General features: G+C 43.6%; 2 protein-coding genes and 1 long non-coding RNA gene across 7 annotated transcripts in view; 2 read left to right on the forward strand and 1 right to left on the reverse strand.

Moving 5' to 3' along the window:
* On the reverse strand, nucleotides 1-26045 carry ENO4 (enolase 4). Of its 4 annotated transcripts, XR_013367796.1 has the most exons (15): nucleotides 25798-26045; nucleotides 20441-20569; nucleotides 19501-19691; nucleotides 16413-16561; nucleotides 14379-14545; nucleotides 14153-14284; nucleotides 12548-12601; nucleotides 11247-11303; nucleotides 8962-9129; nucleotides 6531-6656; nucleotides 5078-5273; nucleotides 3408-3475; nucleotides 3180-3233; nucleotides 2757-2874; nucleotides 316-334 (listed from the first exon to the last, which is right to left on the reverse strand). XR_013367796.1 is itself a non-coding variant. In XM_077877496.1 (14 exons), exons 1-14 carry the CDS (start codon nucleotides 25960-25962, stop codon nucleotides 180-182), a joined length of 1875 nt encoding a protein of 624 aa, XP_077733622.1. In that variant the 5' UTR covers nucleotides 25963-26042; the 3' UTR covers nucleotides 1-179. The 4 variants fall into 4 exon arrangements, 3 of the variants coding, with proteins under 3 accessions (XP_077733622.1, XP_077733624.1, XP_077733623.1); XM_077877496.1 differs by lacking the exon at nucleotides 3180-3233 and having other exon boundaries at nucleotides 1-334; nucleotides 25798-26042; XM_077877498.1 differs by lacking the exons at nucleotides 3180-3233; nucleotides 20441-20569 and having other exon boundaries at nucleotides 1-334; nucleotides 25798-26042.
* Nucleotides 9139-13394, forward strand: LOC144301060 (uncharacterized). The gene is made up of 2 exons (XR_013367798.1): nucleotides 9139-9446; nucleotides 13133-13394. It is a non-coding gene; the product is annotated as an uncharacterized LOC144301060 (long non-coding RNA).
* Nucleotides 25823-26689, forward strand: part of HSPA12A (heat shock protein family A (Hsp70) member 12A) — a 160797-nt gene continuing 159930 nt past the window's right edge. Inside the window, exon 1 of one of the 2 annotated variants that reach the window (XM_077877488.1) lies at nucleotides 25823-25963. In XM_077877488.1, coding sequence (XP_077733614.1) covers nucleotides 25961-25963 — 3 coding nt within the window. In that variant the 5' untranslated portion in view covers nucleotides 25823-25960. The remainder of the gene's footprint in view (nucleotides 25964-26689) is intronic. The other variant, XM_077877489.1, reaches the window with a different exon arrangement.

Here is a 26689-nt window from a genome sequence, read left to right on the forward strand (position 1 = left end):
TTTCAGGCAGAAATACTACATATCAATTTATTCAACAGTGAAATCATAAGAATAAAAAGAGTGCACTGGTTAGGGGCGTTTTATAGCAAAACCAATGTGAAGACACCCTTGGGCTCTGCGGGTCTCCTGCTGGCTGTGTAGCCCTAAGCCGGGCGTCCACGGTCCCATCCAGAAGACACTCATGCGTTGGCCGATGCCTCCATCACTTCAGTGGGGAAGACAGGCTCCGGCGGCTCCGGCAGCTCACCAGTCACGGGGGCCACGGCCTTGGATGCCTTGGTCCCCGTTTCCACTTCGTCATTCAAGGAAAAAAATGTGTGTCCTTCATTGCAACCTATTCAACAACAACAATAAAGTTTACTGTCGGATGCAGTGGTGCTGAGTTTGATGTTATTTGTTCTGGGAGGTAAAGGAGAGACCATCTTCATAAGTGCCCAGTGCCCAGGTATGTCCCCTGGCCACTAGGAAAGGTCCCGGGACTGTTTAGAACCAGGCCTGACTTTGCTCCACAAGTTACCTGTACGATACACTTGTTTTGCTCAGTCTACATGGTGCCCTTCTGGAACGTTTTTTATGCAGTGGACTTGGGGCAGAGGCTTAGCAGAGAAGGAGCAGAGGAAGATGATGAGCTAGAGGAGAGGCCAGTCCTCTACACAAGTACAAACCATTGCCAACTAACTGTTCCCGCGTAGACGACTGCAGAATTAGTTCCAGTTGGGTCCATATGGGCAGTGACCGTGACAGCTCTCAGCTAATAGCTGAGCTTTTATGGGGTTTCCTTATTGTCTCAGTGAGGAGATTTGTTTTTCTGGTATTTGGTCCCCTTACCATGTATTGACCACTGCCAATAGGGTGTATTGACCGCAGGCCAATGACAGAGAAATTCACATTACAGGCACACCTCAGAGATAACCACCAGTATGGTTCAAGACCACTGCGATAAAGCGAGTCACATGAATTTTTTTTGGTTTCTTAATGCATATAATAGTTCACACTATGCTGTCAGTGTCAGTGAAGTATGCAATAGCATTAGGTCTAAAAAAACCCAATGTACGTACCTTAAATAAAGACACTTTATTGCTAAAAAATGCTAACCATTATCTGAGCTCTCAGCAAATCAATCACTGATCACAGATTATCATAACAAATAGAAGGATAATGAAAAAGTCTGAAATTTTGTGAGAATGACTAAAACACGACACAGAGACGAAGTGAGCAAACGCTGTTGGAAAAATGGCACCCAGAGACCTGCTTGACACAGGGTTGCCACAAACCTCCATCCTGTAAAAAACGCAGTATCTGAGAAGTGCAGTAAAGCAAAGTGCAATCATGAGGCGAGTCCAGGATGACCAGAGTTTGGGCCTGGCCCTGAAGCAAGGCCGGAGCCTCTAGTCACTATCCTTTCTGATGCCCAGGAGCAGCTGTTTCTCCTGTGCTGGCTGGAAATGTGATGGGCCATTTAGGAACTTAAGGCTTCCACATGTCAAGATGACATTAAAAAAAAAAAAAAGAAAAGAACAGGGCAGCCTGGGTGGCTCAGCAGTTTAGCGCCTGCCTTCAGCCCAGGGCCTGATCCTGGAGTCCCGGGATCGAGTCCCACGTCACGCTCCCTGCATGGAGCCTGCTTCTCCCTCTGCCTGTGTCTCTGCCTCTCTGTGTGTGTGTCTCTCTCATGAATAAATAAATAAAATCTTAAAAAAAAACAGGTAATACATAGGTACAATATGATTTTACCTATTTAAAAAAACAAGTCCTGTGTCACACACTAAACAACTAACTTTTGATTGCCCTTACATAACACAGAAAGAGCCTCTCAATTAAATTTTTAGGGTGTGTTTCAGGGTCATTACGTACGTTAAACATGACAAATTCCTAATTACGATTTCTATTGGCTTCTTTCTTCAATGCGTAGTATATTGAGGCCCAATACAGGACTACGTCCTTGCTGTCATATGCAATAACTGGTGTGCCCTACAGTACATTCTGTAATACAATTATCACTTAATAGATTTCATTTATAGCATCCAAGAAAATTTCATATTTTGTCAATACTCCCTAAATAACACATACTTTTTTCCCAGCGTATCAGTGGATTTATTCTATCCTAACATGCAAAATATTTTTAGAATTCCAAAGACAATAACTCGGTGTCTTTAAATATCACTGTGTGCTGTGCACCTGCTTTTGGCCATCACAGTAGCATGAAGCGTAAAAATGCCTATTTGGGGTGTTTCTCTCCATTTAGCCAGTACACAAGGTGCCTTCTATGCGTGCAAATTTGCAGAGGCTTAACTTCATAAATGACTGGTTTGTTTCTCTTGAGACCACATCCTTTCCAGCGTATGACATTAAACTTAACATGCTGTCTCTGCTTGTCTTAAGTAAAAGGAGTTTGTAAGGATCATCAGGAAAACATCTGCCTTTAACTTCACGGGTTGTGCAGAGAGACCTCAACTATAATTTGGACCATAACAAAAGGTAGGCTTGGAGATTCCAATCAATTAATTCTATTGAAAAGCACCACGCAGCTTATTCATCAAGAAGCAGGGCGAGAGAGTTTTCAACATTCAGGTAAATAGATAATCCATTAAGAAAACAATGCACATTGTAGCAAATGCCACCCTAGTTTTGTCAGCACTTAGTTATAGTCTTTGGATCCCCCTGCCCTCCTGCCGAGGGCCTCCCATTCCCCTTCTTCCAATCTTTGTTCCCTTATTCATGGCTAAGTGAAAACAAAGCAAGAAAGCAGCACGTACCCAGTGTTCCATTCTGGACAAGCTCTTCCTCTATAGTAAAAAGGCGGTTGTACTTAGTCACCCGTTCGCCTCGAGAAAGACCTCCCAACTTGATAAACCGGACACCGAGTCCAATGGCCTTAGGGGGTGGGGGTGGGGAGGACAAAACTGATTTTAAATGAGAAGTCACATATTTTGCTAAAATACTAATCGTTCTTTAGGGAGAAAGGGCACTGACCCTGTGTGCTGTTTTGGGTTTTTCTCGTACACCTTCGTATTTTATCTTTGCATAGGTAGGGTGGCCTGCTTACTGAGCGTGGCAAAAGATAAAGAGCATGACTACACATCAGATGCTTTACTAGTCATGTGAGCATGCTGATTTTATCTAAGAACATTCTGGCCTTTCCCCGCTTCATTTTAGGTGGTAAGATTGCAAGTGCTCACCCCAGCCATTTAAGTGTGCTCATCATTTTCCCAGGACTTCAATTTTTCTTCTTTCTAAAAGTTCAAAGATTAGCTCTTTGCAAAAGGTAGCTGTCTGGGAGGAAGCAAGTCTATTTCATAAAAGGTTACATGACTTTCTCCGCCAAAGACTGCTTTTCTCTGAAATACCAATTCTTGATAAAAGCAGTGTTTTGGCAATTCTGCAATTGACCAGCTTTCAGTACTTACCAAATCGACCAGGCTGTCATCAGACGACTCTCCTTCTGTACTTCCGAAGACGGTGATGTGCTGCTTACCTGTGAGCAGAGCAGTTCTTTTCAGGTTTAGATGGCATAGAAGCAATGAGCTTAAGCTCATATACATATATACATGTATATGTATATATGTGTCTACATGTATGTGTGTGCATACATGTATTTATGTGCATATATATGAGCCTCTGGAACCAAAATTTAAAATTTGCCAGAAATTTATAACTTTCTTGTGAAGAGTCAGTGATTTGACCACCTGAGAATTCTGACCTAACCATTTGTATTTTTATTACCCTTTCCAGTAGCTCAGATGCTAAATACTACATGAATGCCCCATTTGATCAAATTTAAGATAACCGTAAATTGTAAGATAGACCTTTATGACCACGAAAGGGGGAAAGTGCTCAAATTAGATTGACATACTTCTAAGACCACAACTGTTAAAATAGGATTCCATTTTGTCCATGTTCAGTGTAGAAAAGTGTGCATCTTTGAGACAAAATACACAGTAAGGGCAAGGGTACCACCTGGGGAGTTAATATGCCCTGTTGGATTTCACAGTTCATCGTGTAAAATTTTATTCAAAGGAATCTGTTGTTCTGAATGTTAACTTATTAGAAGAGCACTGCTGATGGTACTTAATCCAAATTTGAAGATCTCAGAAGCCCTTGAAATTTGCCAGTCTGCAAAGAATGCAAGCCAAGGTTCTTCCTCTAGAGACTGTTTTAGAGGCAGAGCTATAGTAGCAATCCAAAGTGAATGACAATGCTGGCTGAGGGGTAGGCCCAGGGGGAAAGGCCAGGGCTGGGCCTCCCATCTACCACGTACAGGACAGTCCTGCCTGGTTCCTAGACTGGCCATCCACAGGACAAGGGACTATGGGCATTCTATTCCATTCTCTGACACCAGCCCAGGCCCCCCAGGCTGCCAGCCTGGCTCTGAGTCCTACTCCAGGTCTTAGACAAGCCTTCTGCCTGGTTCCCGAGACCCATTCATGTTTCAGGCGCTGTGTGTAAATGAACAAGACTCCTGTGAACTCATGCGAGTTTAGAGTCTAGTGAGGGATACCAGACATTAAATAATCGTACAAGTAATTATGGCCAATACTATAAAGAGAAAGTATAGGATGCCATGAGGAAGGTCGAGAGCAACCAGGGAGGGGCTGGGAAAGCCAGGAAAGTCATATATATCTGAAAAGATTTCCTTTTAAGGAAAGACCTGAAGAATCTGGAGTAGTTAACCTGGTAAATGGTACCGGGCAAAGCATGTTCAAAGACCTCAAGGTGGTAAAGAGTTTGAAACTTGGGAGGAATTTTTAAAACAACATTGTGGGTTGTGGGGGGGAATCACTGTCATGTGTTGTGAAGCTGATGGGGCGCTGTCCTTAGCCACACCTGTGTGGCAGCTTCACTCAAGGGGTGGCCTCCTGAACTGGCACTGTTTTTGGAATGCTGTGAAGTCAGTCGGTAAGCTAGCTGCAGGTTGTCTTCCAGCACCAAAGCTCTCTCAGATGGTTGGAAAATTTTAAAATCTTTTTTTCAAGATTAATGCCATGCTTTTTACTAACTGATAAACTGCATATTTTTGGCTCCTTGTATAACCAAGTTGAGTTTGTTATGAGTCTTACAGACCTATACTTTTACTCACTGTCAAGAAGATTGGTTACTTCCACCAAGTCAGACACCGTCGTTTGATTGGTGTGTTTTATGATCACCCCACTGGATTTGGGGGTGCTGTTGTTGCCACCCTCTAGAAGCTGAGAAATGCTTTTGGATGCAGCTCCTGCGATGATGTAACACCTGGAACCAAGAGTATTATAGATGCTCTCCCACTGTTCAGAATCCTAGATAAATAGTTAAGAATTGATCGTTATAATATATTAGGGCATGATCACAAAACAACAGGAATCTTCTAGCACCTAATCAGAGTTATGCACCTTACTGAGATCCACAAAACCGTTTCTGTTGTATCTGTGGCTGAATGATGCCTGAACCACAGCCCCACAAATTAACCAACCTCATGGAACAGAAACTTCAAGTGCTTAAATTTGAGCTTAAAGATCTGGTGAATCAAATGTTTAACACACATTAAATGCTCCACATTGATTCTCAAGTCCTTCAAAACCCAGCTGTTCCTACCCACTGTATTGTCCATGACACTACTACTGACTGGCTGGCCAGAACATGTCACTGTTATTTCTGGTGAACAGAGAACAGGAGGAGATGTGGCTGCAAGGGCTCTAGGCCCTCATTCTCAACACTGTTGTGTTTTGTTTGTTTGTTTTTGGTGAGACCATCACATGAAATGAAATGCTATTTTTTAACTGATGATCTACAAAGTCTCCCAAGCCGCTGTCCCACTAGAACACACTAAGCACGGGCACCTTACCACATTCACACCAGCTGAGGTCAGCCCAGGACAAGCCCTGGAAGATGGGGCTGGCAGGATGAAGAGCTCAGTGATGGCTCCATGAGTGCTGGGATGTGGCATGGGCGGGGGGGCTGGGACCCTGAGCAGGATGCTGCTCTCTTCTTGTGCCCCAAATTTAAATCCATTCATTATCTCAGAGAGGGGATCTGTTAAGTATATTTAATGGTTCTCCAATTCACGACATCAAGAATTTAAGTTTTGGAGTTTCAGAGCATTAAGGACGATGGCCTTCTGTTGCACATGAGCAACCCTCATCAGATGCAGTAGCTGGAATGGATCGAAACACCTCTCCATCTGAAACCTTTGCAAAAATACAGCTTTGTGACTTTGATGCATGTGTGGTAAGTGGATCTGGGTTATAAACATTTAGCCCAGCTGATGTCCTGTTTCGGGGAGCACTTAATGCTGGTATGTGATGGGCCAGCTGAAGCAGCAGCTGCAGGGCGAGTGCCCCTCCAGCGCTTGGGAATAGCTCCCCTCAACCTGCACATGGGCACACTCCCATGCGCTTGTGCTTCAGCTGCGTGTGTGCTTGGTGTGTGCCTTCTCTCAGGTGTGCAGAAGGAAGGCACCTCCACCCCAACCCAAATTGCAGTATTTCGAGTGATCAACCCAAAAGAATGAGATTTTTGCTCTCTGTGCTTAAAAAATTCAAGTTCAATCCCATTACCTCCTTCCTGAAAGGATCAATTAAGGCGATAATTGAAGGGAACTTGTTGATCAGATCCACATACAGGTCAAGCATCTCAGCTGTGTTTTTGTGTATTCCCGTCATTACTTCATACTTTCCTTTATTCTGGTAAGTGTAAAGACAATAAAAAAGAGAAATGATGAATTCCTCAAATGCTAAAGGTGGGATTCCCATTTGTGTTTATTCATTGCACATAAAAGATTGTAAACATTCCTTTCAGGCCATATTCCCATGAGAAATCTGTGTGCTTTAGTTTAAATAACTGTTAAATATTAGCCTGGGGAAATCAAGTCATCATTCCTTTTCATGCTCCATGGAACTCCACCCACTGACTTCAGATGAAGACTTCTGCACAAAAGACCAAGTACACAGTAGGAGGGGAATAATTTCTTCGGTCTGTGACGTGGTGCCAGCTACCTGGATGCTTGGGTCGACGGGCGATGACATAAATTTATAAAACAGGAGAGCAGTGCACAGCTTCCCACTCACCAGAACCCACCATCTTTCAACTCACAGTAAACAAATAGCTTGTCTCCTCTACTGTGAATATCCTAAAATTTGAAAGCAGGGTGAGACTTTTCATATACAAACAGCCACTATGAAATGTCAAGTGACCCATGTGAAGGCATCTCCTTCTCAGGTAGCCGGCAAGCTCTAGTAGTAGCCATCTGGTCCTGAAAGTATAGAGTTCTAGTTCAATTCCATTCATTTGAAGTCTCGAAAGCCCCTGAGTCCTCAAGAATGGAAGTAAACAGGGCTAACGGATCTAGTGTAGTGTCTCTGCAAAACATATTTTTGATTTCCAAGTCTGTGTACCTGGGTTATTCAGGTACCAGGAAGGAGGCAGGATGGAACAGAATGGTTTACTAATGCCTTCCTGCTATGGCTGTTAATGGAATGGATTCCATTGGAATTAAGTAGCTTCCAAAGAAGTCCATGCTTGAAAGGATTTTATACTTTTTTCAGATTAAAAAGCAGCCAGAACTTTTCGTTTCTTGACTGCAAAACCTTGAAAATCCTATCTTGTCAGTAAAGAAATGCTAATGACCTTGAATTAACATTGTAAGAATTATTTGATATCAAGCTAATACATTTTACTGCATATAAGCAAAAAAATACCCATTCTAGCTAGCACTGGCAGTCAGTATATTCATAGTTCTCGGTATACGTTGCTGATGAAAACATGCAATTATTTTTTGTAATAGTATGCCTAGGAACCAATCATTATGTGGAGAATAGGAAATTACATTAAACATGCCTTCATGCGCTTAGTATCTTTAGAAAAGTTAAAAGGACTCAGAAGTCAGCTGAAACTTAGGGTTCTTGTATGCTGTTCAAGTTTTCCTTTGAAGTTAAAAAGAATTGCAAATTAAAGCAGAATTCTCTGGTCACATCCCCTGAATTTGACATTAATGACCAAGTCACCACAAATGTACGTCAACATGCTGAGCATTTCATACAACACAGACCTAGCATTTGTGTATTTGAAAAAGGGAAGTATGTGTAGAAGACAGATAGGTCTTATCCGTTTCCCTCACATGCCAGTTTGCCAAGTTGAAAGGTGAACTGCTGGTGTGTTACCATGAGGAAGTGAAGACTGCAGCTTTTTAAAAATGAACCTGTTTTCCTTTCTTTTTAAACTAATTGCCCCCACGTGGTGTGGTCTCTGGGTGAAGATTCATCGCTAAAGCCCTGTCCTCCTAACCCAGGCTGTGGATAACACCGTGGATAGGCTTAATTGGATAAAAATATATTCTCCATAAATGTCAATAACTTGGAAATATTTTTAAAGATTTTATTTATTCATGAGAGACACAGAATGAGAAGCAGAGACATAGGCAGAGGGAGAAGCAGGCTCCCCGATGAGGGACTCGGTCCCAGGACCCTGGGATCACGACCTGAGCCAAAGGCAGACATTCAACCGCTGAGCCACCAGGTGCCCTGGAAATATTTTTATATTTAAAAAGTGAGTCACAGCAGAAACCCTGAGAACCACTTGTCCAGAAGGGCTTACCAAGTTATACTTACAATGGGTCCATTTTCCATGCTTGACAAATTCAGCATCTACCAACCAAATAAGTGAACTCAGGAGAACATACCGGTTTGTTATTTTTCAATAGCTCTCGTAATTGCAATGTAAGCAACCCACTTTAGTAATTTTTGTTACTGAATTTCTATATGTAATTATTTTGACATTTTCCACTAATTTAAAAAATTATATGGTTATGTTTTTCTCTGGTCATTAGCTAACTTGGCTTTCTCGACTCCATTTATATTTGGAACCTGCACACAATATTAATGAAAGCAGTAGGATCTGTTTGGAAAATATTCAGATAGGCTCTTCTTTTGAGTTCTAATTTAAAAATAATGGTACCCAACAAGAAGTGAGTGTTCTGGAGCAGAAACTTACGTAATCCATCAGCTCATGTGCAGCACAGTTGATGGCTAGATGCAGGTTTGTCCCCATGTCCAGCCCCAGGTTTGCACAGATGCCTTGTATCAGGAGCAGTGGCTGCTCTATGGTGTCATAATTAATGGTTAAACAGCCAAGATGGGACATCTTGCCAGTGATGGGCTGCTATAGGACCAGAAGCAAATGATGCATATAAATATAGAGCAGTAAGGTTCCTGGAGCTTTCTGGTTATAAACTAGGCACCAGGATAACTAGACACAGCTCTCTAAACACGTGGGCCTCTGAGTCTCCACTAACCTATGGCCAGGTGTCACTCATCTCTGCATGACATTTGGGCATATGATTGCCCAAAGGGTCAGAGTAATTTTCTTACCCCCAAGATTTGAGGCTTGACCTGGGAACATGCTTTTCTCTCTTTGCTGTGCCTATGTAATCTGTTTATCAACTCTGACCGCAAGCTGACCTGAGCCACAGCCACCAGGTTGGTGAATCTCCAGGCTGTCCTTGTAAACGTCTGTCTGGCCTGTCCCTAACTCTGCCCTCCTCCACCCACTTCCAGATCTGCTCTTACCTGTATCCCATTTTCCCTTTGAATATAAGTCTTAACATAGAACCCTCCTTCAGGAAAAGGTTTTATTTGAAAAAGGATAGAAGATCTCTGCCCACCTGATGCAGCCCTGTGGATGGCTTTCAGTGGAAGGTTTGGGACTCAAAACAGCCCAGGGAAAGGCAGCCACGTGTTTCTGTTGCAAGGTCAGCCCCGATGTGCCCTCCTCCTAAATTGCCGCTATGCAATTATAGCACATTTGAAGCGGTATCGGTGATTCTGAGGGTGTTGCGTATGTGCAGGCACGCCAAACTCGAGGGCAAACGTGAACCTAGGTATCAATATCCCATTTCTCTGATGATAGCACGAGTTAATTATATGAACCATCTAACGATTTTAATGTCAGGGAGAGGAACCTTTTATTTGGCAAAGGAATAGCTGGGGCAATTGTTGTGTGTCAACTGAGGAGTTTTGTTAGTCTTCTAAATACTAAAAAAGTATCACTTACTTAGAACTTATCAGATGCCAGCTATCCTAAGCACTTAACATAAATACATTTTACTCCTTACATCAACCCATGAAGCAGATAATATTATTATCCCATTTTACAGAGAGGTAAGTAACTTGGAACAGATTTTAATCCAGGAAATTTAGCTCTAGAGTTCATGCTTCTTAACTGCATATGGCCACCTCTCTAGAATCTACCATCTAACCTGTTTCTAACAGAAAAAAAAAAAAAAAAAAAAAAGTAGTAAAGCTGATCATGGGGAGGGCGGATCTGGGTCAGAGTTTCTCAGACCACGCAGGACAACCTGCTGGCGTAGGGAAAGGTGCTGATACTTGGTTGCTTGTTCATCATGCCCTGGCTCTCTTGTGAGGTCTAATGTTAGGGTGTCATGCTCATCCCAACAGATAAAACTGTCAAGTACTTAACTTTCTGGTGTATTTTTTTTCACACATTTCTTTTTTCTCTCCCAATTGTGAGGAGGAATTTAATGTTTCACCTTTACTAGCCCCATCACCATTTGCATTATCTCAGGGTTATATATATATATATATTTTTTTTTTTCTTACGGGTTATTCCAACCATACTGTTGAATGTTCGGGCATATGAGAGGTGTATCTGTCAGCACACCCACAGTCACCAAAGCCATTGCCTAATCAGGTTGAGATGGCTTCCTCAGTCTCTTTGCAGCCACGCTGACCAATTTTGAAGAGAACTGTTTGTCTGACGCTACTGACAAAATCTTGAGCTCCAGTAATGGTTCGTCTGAAATGGTGCTTCAGTGCCTTTTCAGACCCAATGAAAGAAATGGCTATCATTTTGTGCCTTTTCTTTCTCTCTTACTTGGTAGGAGTCAGATTAAAATCGAAAACATTCTATATGCCTTTCAGTTAGTTATCAGAGATAACTGATAACTTCCCCAACGCTTCACCTATCAAGTTTCAAATATAATCTCTTCTATGGGATACACAAATGCTTCTCCACACACTCTGGGATGTCAGTGGGAGAGACAAGTGCTGGCCCGGCACCCTGTGGCCAGAGAGGTGCAGCAGAATGAGAGTCCAGCTCTGGGGTTGTCCGTTTTAGTGCTTTTGCAGGAGCATCACTTGGTAGTTTCCATGTGTGTTAGCCTGGGTCCTGGCGCATAGTGACCGGGAGAGGAACGAGGCAGGGAGTATGTAAATGAATTGTGTCCTACTGAAGTGTGGTAAAGAAATGCATAAACTTACTTGACCTCTTTTGCTTCCATTATGCCCTTTTCTGGTCTCTGTTTTTGGAGGAGGGGTCTGTGGGACAGAAGATAAGAGAGAAATCACTTGCAGTTTTCAGACCTGTCTCTGGTAGCAAGTAGAACTTCAGGGCGTGTGGCCCGTCCACTGCTCTGGGGCTGGACTAGGGACACTGGGAATCACAGACACACACACACACACACACACACACACACACACACACACAGAGGCAGGGACCATACCATCCCCTCTGGTTTTGAAAAACTCCAAACTTTGAAACATCTCAGTTTCAGGTACCTGTTCCCTTTAGTTCATCCTTACATTCTGCTTCCAATCACACACATGAAGTGTGCATATTCATGCATTTCTACTTGCATAAATAAAGTATTATTCACTCATATGAGGTGCCCTCCTTGCCCTTAAGGAGCAACACCACTGTGGGATTTGCTTTGAGATTGTTTTGAACATTGTTAAGGTCCACACACTCTCTGCAGGGTGGATTTGACTTTTGGAAACAGCCGAAGGTCATCAAATCTGATGAACCTGGTATGTGTCATGTCATTTAAGATGAAAAGCAAAGCTAGTTCCCAAAGATTATTGGGCATTTTCAATACCCATAGTGTGGGGTGTAGGCAGCATTCTGGAGCAAGCATGCAGCCCTTTAAGGATACATTTTAATACCCAGCATTACTGGCTCTGTAAATTGGGGCATGTTTGGCAAGAGTCAGCATGGCTCACACCGGCGTATATGCAAATACAGTTATCCTGCTTCTTTTCACTAGGGAGACAGCTGAACTGTCTATCCCTTGGTAAAAGTACCACGCTCAGAAAGCCAATCAATGTGCAAGGCAGGAGACATAACTGTGGTGAACAAGATAAACACAGGCACAAGCAGTGACTCATCCATACAGCTGCCTGTCATCACCCTGCCTCTGGGGCTTCCCCGCAAGGGCTACCTAGCCAAAGGCTCCCCATTTGCCCAACACCGAATTCTAAGCAGACACCAGAGTCTGTGCCTTAATCATTACACTAAACTGCCTTGCACATCCTTTAGGGTGCAAATCCTAAGGGATGATCCTAGTATAGAGCCAGACTGATGAGATTAAGTGCCATTAGAAACTGGATCCATGGCCAATGAGGGAATGTATAATCTTGGTTTATATGAGAAACCCAAGGCAAATGAATACATTTTATATATCAATAACAACAATATTGAGTTAATTTCATAATGAACTATAAAAATTTGTATGCTAGAAGGTGTCAGTATCAGCAATCAGATCCCAGAGATTCTCTTTACGTACCATTTCGATTGTTTTGTTAATATGTTTCTGAATTTCCAGAAGCATCTCCACACCCTGTAAGTATAATAACCATGATCTTCCACAACTGTAGTCCAGAAACTTTAAATATAAAAACTTTTTTTTTAAAAGATTTACTTATTCATGAGACACACACACACACACACACACACACACAGAGGCAGAGACACAGGTAGAGGGAGAAGCAGGCTCCATGCAGGGAGCCCGATGTGGGACTCAATCCCGGGACTCCAGGATCATGCCTTGAGTCAAAGGCAGATGCTCAACTACTGAGCCACCCAGGAATCCCATAAATATAAAAACTTGACAGCACACACTGGCTATTTCTAACTGAATATTTGTAGGGTCTCTGATAAGGCCTCCTAGTTAGTAGATTAGATGTGGTCTACAAAATCAGATTAAATGTTAATCTTCAGCCCTCAAGTTGTATTTCGTTGAATATGAATGAGGCTCTTCTCACTATCCTTTCTTCATTGTTCAGAACTGACTGGGTCAATTGGTTGGATCAAGTCAGCTTCATTCTCTCTCATAGTGTCTTGGCCAACCTGTTTGCAATGTATATCACAGGTCACCAAGGGATTCTGCATGACAGTGTGTTTGAACCAGTATGAAGCCACTGTCACTCAAAAATAGAAAAGTATATCCCAATGATTGTGGGATCTGCACTCGAAGACAAAGAATGGCATGCCAACTGCTCTGGTACCCAAATAGCACAACAGATACTATGTGCAGGGAAGATCCTGGTGCTAGAGTCTGAACGTGATCTGACACATGGTGAGCCAGCTATGAATTTCTACTATTTTACAGTTGATCCATCATGAGGTAATAGTTATTCTTTTAAAAAAATAATTCTTTATCACGAAGAAATTCTCTTGAGATTTTTTTTTTTTTTAATAATGATGCTCACTAGCTTAGATAAAAAGTATCACTCTATGTATTTTACCAGAGGGGATGGAACTTCCTGGACTTCCTGCTGAAAACATCCACTGTAGAACATGAACATTAGTTCTTCCTAATGCCCAACTGGTAGAACATTTCATGACGGTTTAAAGAGGCACATTGACTCGTTCAGGTCACTGAGGAACAGTATAGACGCTAGCACACCACTAGGTATAACGATGCAGCTTAGGATTCCTTCTATCTATAAGCATGAGCTGAACCTCTCTTTTTGTGCCAGGCAGTCTGTTCCGCCCCGGAGCTCTTAGCCAACAGAACTGGCTGCTAGGAAGGAGCCAGCTTCCCCTTGCTGCTGCCACAGCGCCTTGGCCAGTAAATAGAGATGCTTCAACTCCCCCACATAACAATCTGCCAGCACTACCAAGGCCCGCCAAGTTACTCAGGTGCTGAAAGCCAGAGATCGGAGGCGGTTTAAATGTGGCCCCTTATGCCTGATGTCTTGCTTTCTCCCCACTTCTCTGATTTACTAAAATATATATTGTTTTCATTTTATATTTAATTCTCTCTCCCTTGGTGTCATAAGCCTTGGGGCCCTACACTAAATACTCATAGGTGATGGAGTGTGGTGGCTTTTTTGTTTTGTTTTTGTTTTCTGTTTTAAGAAAAAGTAGGTGAGATAATAGAAGGTACTTGTTTAGCTGTTAACCCGGGATGCGGTATACACATCAATTCTTTCATTAAATTCAGCTTGCCCGGCGATGCCTTCCCACAGCTGACCAGAGACACCATTAGCAAAGGTACAGTGAGCTTTGCAGGCTGCTCCTGGAAGATGGAAAAACAGGGAGAAACCAGAAACACGGTTCATTGGTATTGAGATACTCAAGGGGCCTTGGAACAGAATTCAACGGGCACTGACCTGCTGCTTCAGTAATGCGATATTTAAGTAGAGGGGATTATTGCCCAGGATGGCACTGGTTTTGGCCACAGCTAGTGACACGGCCCCTATGGCCATGCTGCCACTGAGTACGGGTTCAGCAGGTTCTGGAGGCAGAATAGGTTTCTCTGTGACAGTATCATTCCTTCCTAGGAGGGAAAAAGTGATAAGGGATTCCTTCTGAGGACTTTTGACTATGATAAAACTCTATGTTTTAATGCTTTGGTTACAGATGTGAGGGCTCAGCATAAAGAAAGGGGGGAAACTGAGGCTGGGTAGATTAGGCTCTCCACCTCAACCCCTAAGAAGAAGCTTGTGTGCTTTCACTTACTACTCCCTAATGTTCATCATCCATAGCCATGGATTTTGCCACTCTTAAGAAATTTTCAGACAATGACTATTAACTCTTTTGACAATTATATAGGGCAGGTACTGTTATCCACACCCGCATATAAGTAACCGCAGGCTTAGGTCAAAGACTTGCCCAATATCCAACAGAAAGTGAAAGAAGACCTGGGCAGTCTTTGAATTCCAAGTCCTTTGTTTCTACACTCTCCATAGCTCCTGCATATCCAGCTTTCTGTTGAACACGTCTCTTCATGTGTGTGTATATCTAACTAGCTACCTTGCTGGCCAACCCCGAACAGATGCCTTGTTGTATTAGAAATGGCTTCCAGATGCAGCCATCAATCCTCGGCCTCACCTGTCTTCCACTCTCATTTGCTGCCAACCACCCAGCCTGCTCAGGCACCACGCCATCCATGGTAAATCTCTAGTGCCCCTCTGGGCCCTCCCCCAGCTGCTGGCCTGGGTCTGGTACATAAGATAAGTGGAAGAAAGTATGTAAGTGTGTAACAAATAGCAAAGGTTTAGCAAATTACTGTCCCCTCCTACTTCATCCCTTATGTTCCAAGTTCCATCAATCAACAGCAACCACCAAATGAATGCCCATTGCTGATCTCTACCTGTAACTCAGCAGTGGCCATCCCCCATCCATAGAGATTGGTCTTATATGATTCTTTTGCTTGGGGAGACTCCCCTTCCCTCTCTGGCCTCAGCATCTGAATCTAGGAAATAAGAAACCATGTCTCCATGGTCTCTTTGATCCCCTTTGTGGTTCTGGTGCTTTCTTATTCAAGGGAATTGGGGGTTTACTTTATGCTTTGGCATCATGGTAGGTATTGGTGGTACTAAAGCGAATGAGACATGATTCATGTCCTCAAGGAGTATGTTGGAAGGACATGAAACTATTTACAATACTAGCAGCAGCTCCAGAATTAACATACCAAAGGGGCTGATGTTCACAACATGTTGGAAAGCATGGAACAAAGGGCCATGATAACTTTGAAGATTTGCTTTAAAATAGCAAAGTGATCCAAAGAAAAAAAATTTTTTAAGGTCTTATTTATTTGACAGAGAGACAGTGAATGAGAAAAAGAGCATGAACAGAGGAAGAAGCAGACTCTATGCTGAGCGGGGAGCTTGATGTGGGGCTTGATCCCAGGATGCTGAGATCATGACTGGAGCAGAAGGCGGGTGCTTAACTGGCTGATCCAATTACGTACCCCAAGAATACTTTCATTAATATGTTATTAATAGGACTGACAAAATGTTGTTTATGCACATCAAAGGATATCACTAATCTTTAAAATATGGAGTGACTTTGGATGAGCTAATGAATATTTGGGGGGGGGGGCAGTTAAAGGTCCCCCAGGCCACTTTCTTTTCCCTGTCCCCAGCACTGCCATGGTTCCATGACTTTGCCCGGTGAATGTTCACCTCTGGGTAAGAGATATCTTTTTCTTACAAACAAAAGGAAGGGTGGGAGAGGGTAAAACCCTGCCTTCCCCAACATCGCAGTGTTAAGCAAGGAAGCAGCATGGAGGACGGATGGTACCTGGGGGGAGCCTGACCTAGGTCTGCAACAAAAAGACACTAACTGGAAAGGCAGTCGGCCTTTCAGCCTTTCTTCCTCGCACACTAGTTATCAAAGGTTCTGCAAGATGAGCCACTGACCTTGCTTTTGTCCTTTTTTTTTTGCTGGAGGTGGGGGAGGAGGAGGTGGTGGTGGCAGAGGTAAAGGGATGGGCGCTGTTGGGTCTTCCAGGCTCTTTTCCAATTCTCTCCTCTCTTTATCTTCCTGTACTTTATTTTCAAAGAATGTCCTTTGTGGCAAGAAAATATGGCTTTACAATGAATATCACTGGTAATTTTGGCCAGTTTGAGTGCTGACCTCCATTCAATATGTTTCAACAATTAACTCTGCTTTTTGGCCACTTAAAAACAAATCAGCTTTACTTTCCAAGGCCTCAAAAATAATGATGCTGTTGCAAAACTGTGTTCAACAGCTGAAATTAATTTTGGCCTGGAAATAAATGTTTAAAGATTTTAGGTGCTTGTTTTTTTTTTTTATTTGAGCCTATTTGTTTATATATTTAAAGTAAAATTTGAAGACCTAATTTGATTAAGAGCTATTGGATTTTCTTTTAGAATAAGTGACCATCAAAAGAAAAATGAGTCAAGAATAGAAAAACAGTGAAATATATAGCATAATGGGCAGGAATTCATTTTCGTTTTTTGGTGGAGAGGAGAATTTAAAATGAATAATTAAAAAAAAAAAACAACTTTTGGGAAGTCCCAAAAGGTACACACAAAAATAAACTCAAAATGGATGAAAGACCTAAATGTGAGACAGGAATCTATCAAAATCCTAGAGGAGAACACAGGCAGCAACCTCTGTGACCTTGGCTGCAGCAACTTCTTGCTAGACATGTCTCCAAAGGCAAGGGAAACAAAGGCAAAATGAACTACTGGGACTTCACTAAGATAAAGAGCTTCTGCACAGCAAATGAAACAGTCAACAAGACTAAAAGGCAGCCTATGGAATGGGAGAAGATATTTGCAAATGAGTTATCAGATAAAGGGCTAGTATCCAAAATCTATAAAGAACTTATTAAACTCAACACCCAAAGAACAAATAACCCAATCAAGAAATGGGCAGAAGACCTGAACAGACATTTCTCCAAAGAAGACATACAGATGGCCAACAGACACATGAAAAAATGCTCAACATCACTCTGTATCAGAGAAATATAAATCAAAACCACAACGAGATACCACTTCACACTGGGCAGAATGGCTAAAATGAATACTTCAGGAAACATCAGATGTTGGGTAGGATGTGGAGAAAGGGAATCCTCTTACACTGTTGGTGAGAATGCAAACTGGAGCAGCCACTCTAGAAAACAGTATGGAGGTTTCTCAAAAAGTCAAAAATAGAACTACCCTATGACCCAGCAATTGCACTACTTAGTGTTTATCCAAATGATACAAACATAGTGATTTTAAGGGGCACCTACACCCCAGTGTTTATAGCAGCAATGTCCACAATAGCCAAAATAGAGAGAGCCCCGTTGTCCATTGACAGATGAATGGATAAAGAAGATGTGACATATATATATATGTATATATATATGTATATGTTTATATACATGTATCATATATATGTATATATGAATATTACTTAGCCATCACAAGGAATGAAATCTTGCCATTTGCAATGACATGGATGAACTAGAGGATATTATGCTAAGCAAAAGTCAGTCAGAGAAAGACAAGTACCATGTGATTTCACCCATGTGGAATTTAAGAAACAAAACAGATGAACATGGGGGGAAAGGAAGGAAAAAATAAAATAAGATGAAAATAGGGAGGAAAATCATAAGAGAGTCTTAACTTTAGAAAACAAACTGAAGGTTGATGGAGGGGAGGTAGGTGGGGAATGGAGTAATTGGGTGATGGGTGTTAAGGAGGGCACTTGATGTAATGACCACTGGGTGTTATATGCACCTGATAAATCACTAAATTCTATCCCTGAAACTAATAATACAGTATATTTTAACTAAATTGATTAAATTTAAAAAATAAAGGATGTAATCCAGCAAGTCCAGAAAGAGGAAGATATAAGATAGAAGAAGCAGGACAATAAAGCATCTCTATAGTAGGCTAGAGGGGAACCAGTCCAGATGGAGGTTTGGGGAAGAAAAAGTCCAGGAGAAAAAGAATGCCATAGAACAGAAGGTCTGAGAAAAACTACCTTGGGAAATAAAATGGGCAATATGGTCACAGCAGATGAGAAGAAAAAACTCAAACGAAACCAAAAACAATTGAAAAAATGTTTTTACAAAGGTTATGATACAAGTCTGAAGCAAAGTGAAATGTGATGAAGCTTTGAGAGAGAATCCAGTTGACCTTTGTTTGGCCAAGGGGCTTGTGGCATCGGACCTGCACAAGAGCAACAGTAGTGCTACTCTTACTTGGTTGGGGACTGAACAATATTTACTCAGCCCTAGCAAACACTTCCTTGCTTTTCTTTTTTTTCTTTTTTAAAGATTTTTAATTATTTATTTATTCATTCATTCATTCATTCATTCATTCCTGAAAGACAGAGAGAGAGAGAGAGAGGCAGAGACACAGGCAGAGGGAGAAGCAGGCTCCATGCAGGGAGCCCAATGCGGGAGTCCATTCCGGAACCCCAGGATCACGACCTGAGCCAAATGCAGACTCTGAACCACTGAGCCACCCAGGCGTCCCATTATTTAAAAAATTTTCCTGTGTGAGGTGACGTGAGGCCCTTTGGCCTCTTTCCATGCTTAAGATTCAGTAAAAGTTTCAGTAGAAAGTTTCTCAGGAAAAGCATTAAGAATCCAGATGATGACCTTCCTGTCTCCCCACCGCATACACCACTTTTGAGGGTTTTATACTCTCACGTAGACACGGCAGATGATGCTTATAGTCAATCCTCCAACCACAACAGGTTCCCATGCTTTGCCCACAGGTTGACTCTAATATGTGAAAACCAAGAAAGTGGGACAAAAAAATTTAAGGAAATTAAAAAAAATTTAAATAACCGTATTTTAAAAATAAGCTCTTCAGATGAGAAATGGCATTTTGTGCTAAATTCCACTGCTTCAGCATGTGCTTCTTACCCAACTTCCTGACTGTACCCTCTAGGTAGGACAGACCTGTTTTGTTAGCAGGTGAAATAAAAAGTAGAGAGATAGTATTTGTACTGGACACTTCTGTTTGCAAGTGGAAGATTTACCTGAGCACCTGGTCCACCTCAGCCTGGTGGGAGGGCACCATGCCCCAAAGCTCCTCCGTGATGGTTCCGTTGACCCACTGCACAGCGGTGCTGACGGCCGCCAACCTTTCCACTTGCTCCACCTCGGCCAGCTCGGGTGAAACGTTCTCATGGACTTCAAAGTGTGTGGAGATCACCACCGAACATACGTTCTGAAAATAACATAAACGGGTCCTACATTTTCCCTCCCTCTTGCAGAAAGGAAGAAATTAGACGTATCCAGCTTTTAACGTGCATGATATTTTATCACCAGTTTCAAAGGGAAAATGAGAATATATAATTTTCTTTGAGGTATTTTTATAACTGTTGAAACTGTATGGAACCCAACTTCAGGGGAACATTTAAAATTAATACCTTATTAAAGTACACTTATAAAAATCTTACTCTGAACTTCATTTTTTTTATCACTACCTCTCCAATAAATAGCTAAAAGGATACAGATTTAATCATAATTATTTGCTTCCCAGAGACTGTAGCAAAATTATTTCTAAGAAATATGCAGCAATTAAAATGACTTGTTATAATTATGAAAACAAATTTTCTTTATATAGATCAGCATACATATCTATAAATCTATGTCAATCTATATATAAATGTGTGTGAATCTATAAACATACCTATAGATTTATAGGCCTCATCACATTAATGATGTCAGAGTTTTGAAACTATTTTTGTCCCATTTCTCCAACTTGGATCATCTTCAAGCTAGCATGCCATGTCTGTACCAATGTTACACTTAAACCTAATAAAACCATAATGCTTGTGTGGTTCATGCTTTATGTACGTGTGTATGTATATATTTCACAAATGCTGAATTTCAAAACATTAATTTTCTACAATTTAGACAATAAATGCAATGGAGTCAGGACACAGTGAAGAACACATTTAAGCTGCTTCGTACCTTGGGAAAATTTTGAATGGTGCAGAATATTTCCACTTGTAGGGTTGGAAGCCCCAGTCCATCCAATACATTTTTCCCCACTACTTTGCATATGGTGGGAGGCTTTGCAAGTTTAGCAAAGCAGTTTGCCTTCAACACACACAAAAAAACAAAAATTAAAATACCATGACGAATTTATCTTTAAAATTTACTCTACCTTCTACTAAACTTCTCCCGAGTGTCCTCCTGCAGGGGGTGGGGGGTGGTGCAGCTAGGCTAGCAGCAGCTTGGTGGGAACTGCCCTGCCCTCACACGCTGCTGAGATTTGGATTAACCTGATGGCAGGGTCTCTAGTACACAGAGCAATTTGTTTTCTCTTGAACTCTCAGCAAAAGCTCACATACATTTTTTATTATAATTATAAAACATGACTTTATTTACAAGCAAAATGAAACATTATTTGAACAAACTTTGTTTTTTTAAAAAATTCTTTTATTCTCATAGAGTTACTTTAAAATCAGTGTTAAATGACAAAAACCCACAATATAATTTGAGAAGTCAAATCAATGTCTCCATTTTACAGAACAGTATCTAACAAAATATAAAACTTAAAAGCATCTAAAACACATACAGGCTTTTTTTTTTAAAAGAACAGATCATTGTATTGGCCACTGTTTTAAGTGCTTTACCCATATTATTTATACCTTATAACAACCCTATGGAATCAGTGTTATTTTTAAAATCTCTACTCTACAAATGAGGAAACTGAGTATAGAGAAATTGAATGTTTTGCCCAAGATTGCAAAATAACCGGCTGAGCTGTGATTCACATCTAGGCAGGTTGACTCCAGAATTCATGCTAATCGCTATCCATTGATGAGGGAAAGGGAGAAGGACATACCTTCAAATTCATAGCATTTTAGGAAGAAAAATTAGCATGAGGAATGTGGTTATACTCCCTATTTTTATCAGGAATATGAGGCCCACACTAACTCTGGCTATTCCAGAAGCCGATAATCTTCCATCTGCCACGCTGTCTTCCACTTCTGTTTTGGTGATGGTGCCTTAGAGTGAAAAATGTAGTACATGTGAATTTAAGGGAGGAGAAAAAAAACAACAAAAAACTCAGGATTAGAGGCTTAGCCATATTAACTTACCCTGAAACAAAGACCTTTGTTTTATTTAGATGATTCCAGCTACCCAAAGGAGGAGCATAGTTGTTTGTAAATTATTACTTAGTTTCTCTGAAGAGACTCCTACTTGGAAGGAAACTGTCCATCAAACATGACACATTTTGGAAGGTTATCACATACATTTCTTAGAGACCCCTTGTCACTTTTTAGGAGGCCCTAATCCATCCTACTATTCAAGATACAAAAGTCAGCTGGTCTCTAGAACGCTGTGATGCAAACTTTGGAAACCTTCTGGGGTCCAGTTTTTTTTCCTCCCCACAAGGCATCTGATATTTAAATGGTGAAGGCTTCTGCAGAGGCTGTATTTACTCGCCAGAGGTTCACACACAGAACATTTTCAAAGAGGGTTGTTGGAACCTTAGTAATAGCAGTTTCATTGATGTGGGAAAGCAGAAGCCATTTGGAAGTGATCCAAGAAAGGGACAGAAGAGAATGAAGTGGAGGCAGAAAGCCACTCAAAAAACCTGAGTAAAAAGATACAAGATGGTGTGCCACACAGGGGAGCAGAAACTGGGGGGGGGGGGGGTGAAGGCACACCCTCCTCGACCTCTTTATCACCAGACTGTATTTGGCTCTTTATTTGCATTCGTTGCAGACCAGGCCTCTGATCTATCAGTTCAAAATCCAATGACCTCAACATACATAACAGGTCACCTACTACCCATCAGCAACGTGTCAGCTCACAGGTGTTGCCCCAGAACAACTAAAGCAAAAGTTAATTTTCAAGCCATCCATCTATGCATATATATTAAGTATATATATATTTAAAGATTTCATTTATTTATTTTACAGTGTGGGCAGCAGGAGAGGCAGAGGGAGAAGGGAAGCAGACTCCCTGCTGAGCATGGAGCCCCCCAGACAGGGCTCTATGCCAGCACCCTGAGATCATGACCCTGAAACCAAAAGTCAGAAGCTCAAACACTGAGCCACCCAGGCACCCCAAACCATCCATATATTTTAAGGACGATGGTTTGTATGTAACAGAGTAAGTGCCTCAATGAATTTAGATAGAGTCAGGAGAGAAAAATATTATCTAGCTTACATGTTGTGCATTATAGTGAATTTGATGCAACTAGCAATAAGCATCCACAATGTACAATATTATGTTAGGCGGAGAAAGGAGCTAACATTTTTAAGTATTTAATATGTGCCTTGAAGGAGGGTCTTGTTTGTCACTGTATCACACACTACAGTGCCTGCCTTTAGGATTCCATAAATTAAATCATGTATAAACTAATAGGTGTCAGACACATCCCAGGGATCTTTGTATATACATCGTGTCGTAAAACTCTCAAAACAACTCTGTAAGGTAAATCCTATTATCTCCATCCCACAGATAAGCAAACTGAGTTCCAGAAAAATTGTACAAAGTAAAATAACCAATGTTTTCATTATTCACTACTTAGTAACAGACTACCCCAAAATTTAGTGACTGGAGACATTTACTCACTCATGATTCTACAATCATATAGAATGTATGGGCTTATCTGGGTTATTCTTTTGGCTTGTCTTGCCTGCGGTCTCCTATTCAGACTCAATGATCTGGAGGCATGACTGGATCCAGAGTATCCAGGATGATTTAACTCATGTGTCTCAACCAGGATGGTTAGAACATCCTTGGGGCTGGCTGGGCATGTCTTTCTCACAGGATTTCCTGGAGGTACTCCATATGCCAGAGCCTCTCTACTTGATCTCTTTCTCCAGTAGGGTAATTGGACTTCCTGGCAGCATGGTGACTGGCTTCCAGGAGGGAGTGTCCCAATATTACAAGCCTCAATATGGCAGCACTTACCATGCCTTTGTCTGCATCATGCTTGGCAAGGTGCTCTTGATCAAAGCAAGTCCCGAGGCCCAGTTCCAAGCCAGTGTGGGAGGGATTTACATAAGATAGTCACAGTGGGGGAACATCAATATAATAGTCTGCTATAGCTACTAAGTGGCAGGGATGACAATCAAATCAGATCTGCTGACTCCCAATCCCAAACTCTTTCAACTAAGCTCTATGATGAGGGACTAAATAGTATTGCAATTGCCCCCAAGGGTCTTCCTCATTACTTAATTCCTCTAGTATGTAACAGAAGTAGAGAAGCGGCATTTGAGCTGAATGTTGGAGAATATGTATTTCACCAGGCAGACCAGGGGGAGAAGCCCAGAGCAGCAACGTTGGGTGGAGGAATAGGATAAGCCAAGGGGAGGGAAGTGAGGAACTGAGGTTTCTGAGCAAATGAGTGATGGTCAGATTTAGGATTAGGAATGCTGCTCTGGCAGCACGATTTGGGCTAGACTCAACAGAGGGAGAGATCAGATGAAAATATGGATGGCCAAAACCAGGGCAGCGACAAAATGAAAAGGACATTGTCTCCTTGCCAGTCCAATTCCTGAACATCCTTCAAAGTCCAAGCCAAAACTTTCTCAGACACTACAGCCTACAAGGATCTTTCCTCATTCCTGAATTCCTTGACAGGCCTATCAGTCTAGCACACAATCATTTATCACCTTATCAACAGTAAGTACTCCAGTTAGTTTCTGTATCAGTGGCTTTTGTCCCTAACCAAGGAATAAGCTCCCAGAGAGCTGTACAAACCAAAGTCCTGGCTGCCTAGTAGACTGGAAAGGACATCACACTGAGGAAAGTTTCCAGTCTTAACTTTTGCACTAAGTAGCTGCGAGACAAGGGCTTGTGGTCTTTGTGAAATGAGGAAGTTAGACTAGTTAACTTTCAAGAATTCCTCCTGCAAGAGACAGTGGAAAGAGAATGGAATTCAGAGTCGTGTTCATTCCTCTGTGCCACAAATAAGTGCTTGAGTGTCCACCAGGTACCATGCAATGTGCTAGGTACTAGGGACACAGACCTGGTTTGACTCGTCACTGTCATTCACTGTGTACCTTGGGAAAACCATCTAATTTCACTGGGCCGCAGTTTCCTTATTTGTAAAATGAAAATCATAATCTTTACCTCTCAGTGGTCCTAATAATTAAGCGAAATGATATAGGGCAGCCCGGGTGGCTCAGCAGTTTAGTGCCTGCCTTCAGCCCAGGGCCTGACCCTGGAGATCCCGGGATCGGGTCCCATGTCGGGCTCCCTGCATGGAGCCTGCTTCTCCCTCCGCCTGTGTCTCTATCCCCCTCTCTCTGTGTGTCTCTCATGAATAAATTAATAAAATATTTTTTAAAAAGTGAAATGACATAAATCACATAGCACTGCGAGCTCATCCCTCCTCACTTCTTCCCAACTTTCAGCTTTCACTTCTAGGCCACGACTGAGTAAAATAAACCTTCAGGGAGCATCCTCCGTATCCACTGCCTCAACAGCACGTGGTTTTGAATCTTGTACACACATTGCGCTTCTTGACTGCGTTTACACACTCTGCTGTCATATTGCCTCACCCGACTGCGAGCTCCTACCAGTCCCAACCGCGCTGCCTCCCAGAAGGAAGGCGCTGGCTTAGTGCTTCACGGATCTGGGAATAACACGCTTGCTCAAGCCTCGGGGCTTAGGGCTGTTTAGGTACCTGATCTTGCGCTGGGCACGGGGACCAGGCAGGTGTTAGGGAAAAGCCCTTGCTGTCTACGTTGCTCGCAAGCCTAGGCAGGGGCTCATCGTGTGCAGGAAATGACTTAGGAACACTCGAGGGCAGTCAGTCCAGGCGAAGCGGGCAAGACCGACGGGGATTTGGAGTTTGGGTGCAGCTGGCCGGGTGGGGCTGGGCATCCAGGAGCAGAAGGGCGCGCACTGCAAGGAGAGCGCAGGCTTGGAAGTGGGACTTGGAAGCCAGGAGCGCAGGCTGGGCACGAGGCCCCGGGGAAGGCTGAGCCAAGCTGCAGCAAATGCCAGCCAGGGCGCTCCTCCGCGGGCGAGCGGGGGCCGCAGCAGGCGGGCAGCTGAGCTACGCGGGGTTAAGATCTGCGTTGAAAAAACACCTGGCAACCCACCGGGCGGGCCGACGCAGAGGTGGCGAGGAAGCCTGCCCGGCCCCGAGCCCAGACCGCCCCTGTCCTCCGGCCGCTTGCACTTTCTCGCTCGGGACCCCCTCCACCCCGGCTCCCCGCACCGCTCGGCTCCGAAGCCCGCGGGGGCGGCGCGCGTGCGCATCTCTGCGGCGCAGGCGCGTGGCGTTGCCGCAGCGCGAGGCGGGGGGAGGGGGAGACGGGCTGGAGGGAAGCGTGTTTGTCCCAGGTCCCTACCAGGTGCCCGTAGACGTCGGCAGGCTGGAGGTAGAAGGTGGAGTTGAGCAGCTCTTCCAGCCTGCGCGGGACGTCGTTCTCCCGGTAGTACTCCATCGCCTGCTGCTTCAGCTTCTGCAGCTCCCTAGCGGTCCCAAAGCTACGGCCGCCGCCTTCTTCTCCCATGGTAGGAGATTTAAGGCTACAGCGGGGGTTAGCCTGGGGGCCTGCGAGCGTCCTGCCCGTCGCTAGGCAACGCAACGAGATCCCCGACCCCAGCTCTCGCGAGGTTTCCAGCCGGGTCTCTGGCTGCGGCGGGAGCTGCGCTCTGCTCCCCCGCCCTCCTGCCTCCCCGCCCCGAGGGGCTGGACCCCGGGCTCGGGTTCCCTTGCCCCCCGCCCCCCGCGACGCTCTTGCTCAGCTGGCCTCGTCTTTCACCACTTTCCCCCACAATTTCCCCGATGGGGGTCACGCTCTCAGGAAATGCATTCTGCGGAAGCGTGGGAGCGTTAGCCCCTGCCTGCAGGGGGAGACCCGAGCCTCGGGCGGCGCGTCGTGGTCCCCCCGCCCCGGGCCGTCGTGCCCTCCCCGCGCCCCCTCCCACTCCCTCGGGGCTTAGGGTCCGTGCGCTCCTCGGGGTGGCGAGGGCGTCCCGCGCCGGCCCACGCCTGGGGGCGGATGTCCCCTCCCTGGGCCCTGGAGGTACCAGGCATTAGCCGCCTGCCCGGAGCCTAGCGGTGTGCTGGCTGGGCACCCTGCGGAGGGCAGGCGAGAACCGGCTGCGCGCCCCCGACCCCGACCCCGACCCCCACCCCCACCCCCACCCCCACCCCAGGAGATCAGTGGGAGGGAAAACCAGTGTGGCCCCCAAATGGTTGTGGCTCGGACAGGCCTAGGGGTGGAGAATGACACA

The sequence above is a fragment of the Canis aureus genome, chromosome 29 (genome assembly GCF_053574225.1).
Source record: "Canis aureus isolate CA01 chromosome 29, VMU_Caureus_v.1.0, whole genome shotgun sequence".
In the NCBI taxonomy this organism is placed as follows: domain Eukaryota; kingdom Metazoa; phylum Chordata; class Mammalia; order Carnivora; family Canidae; genus Canis; species Canis aureus.

Bases quoted from the DNA above. Each gene is read 5' to 3' on its own strand.
- ENO4 (XM_077877496.1), bottom strand. From the start codon at position 25,962: ATGGGAGAAGAAGGCGGCGGCCGTAGCTTTGGGACCGCTAGGGAGCTG. The intron at 16,562-19,500 runs GTAAATCTTCCA...CTTGCCACAAAG, and splicing joins GAGGTGGACCAGGTGCTCAG to GACATTCTTTGAAAATAAAG. The intron at 3,476-5,077 runs GTGAGTAAAAGT...CTCTGCTCACAG, and splicing joins AGTAACCAATCTTCTTGACA to GTAAGCAGCACATCACCGTC.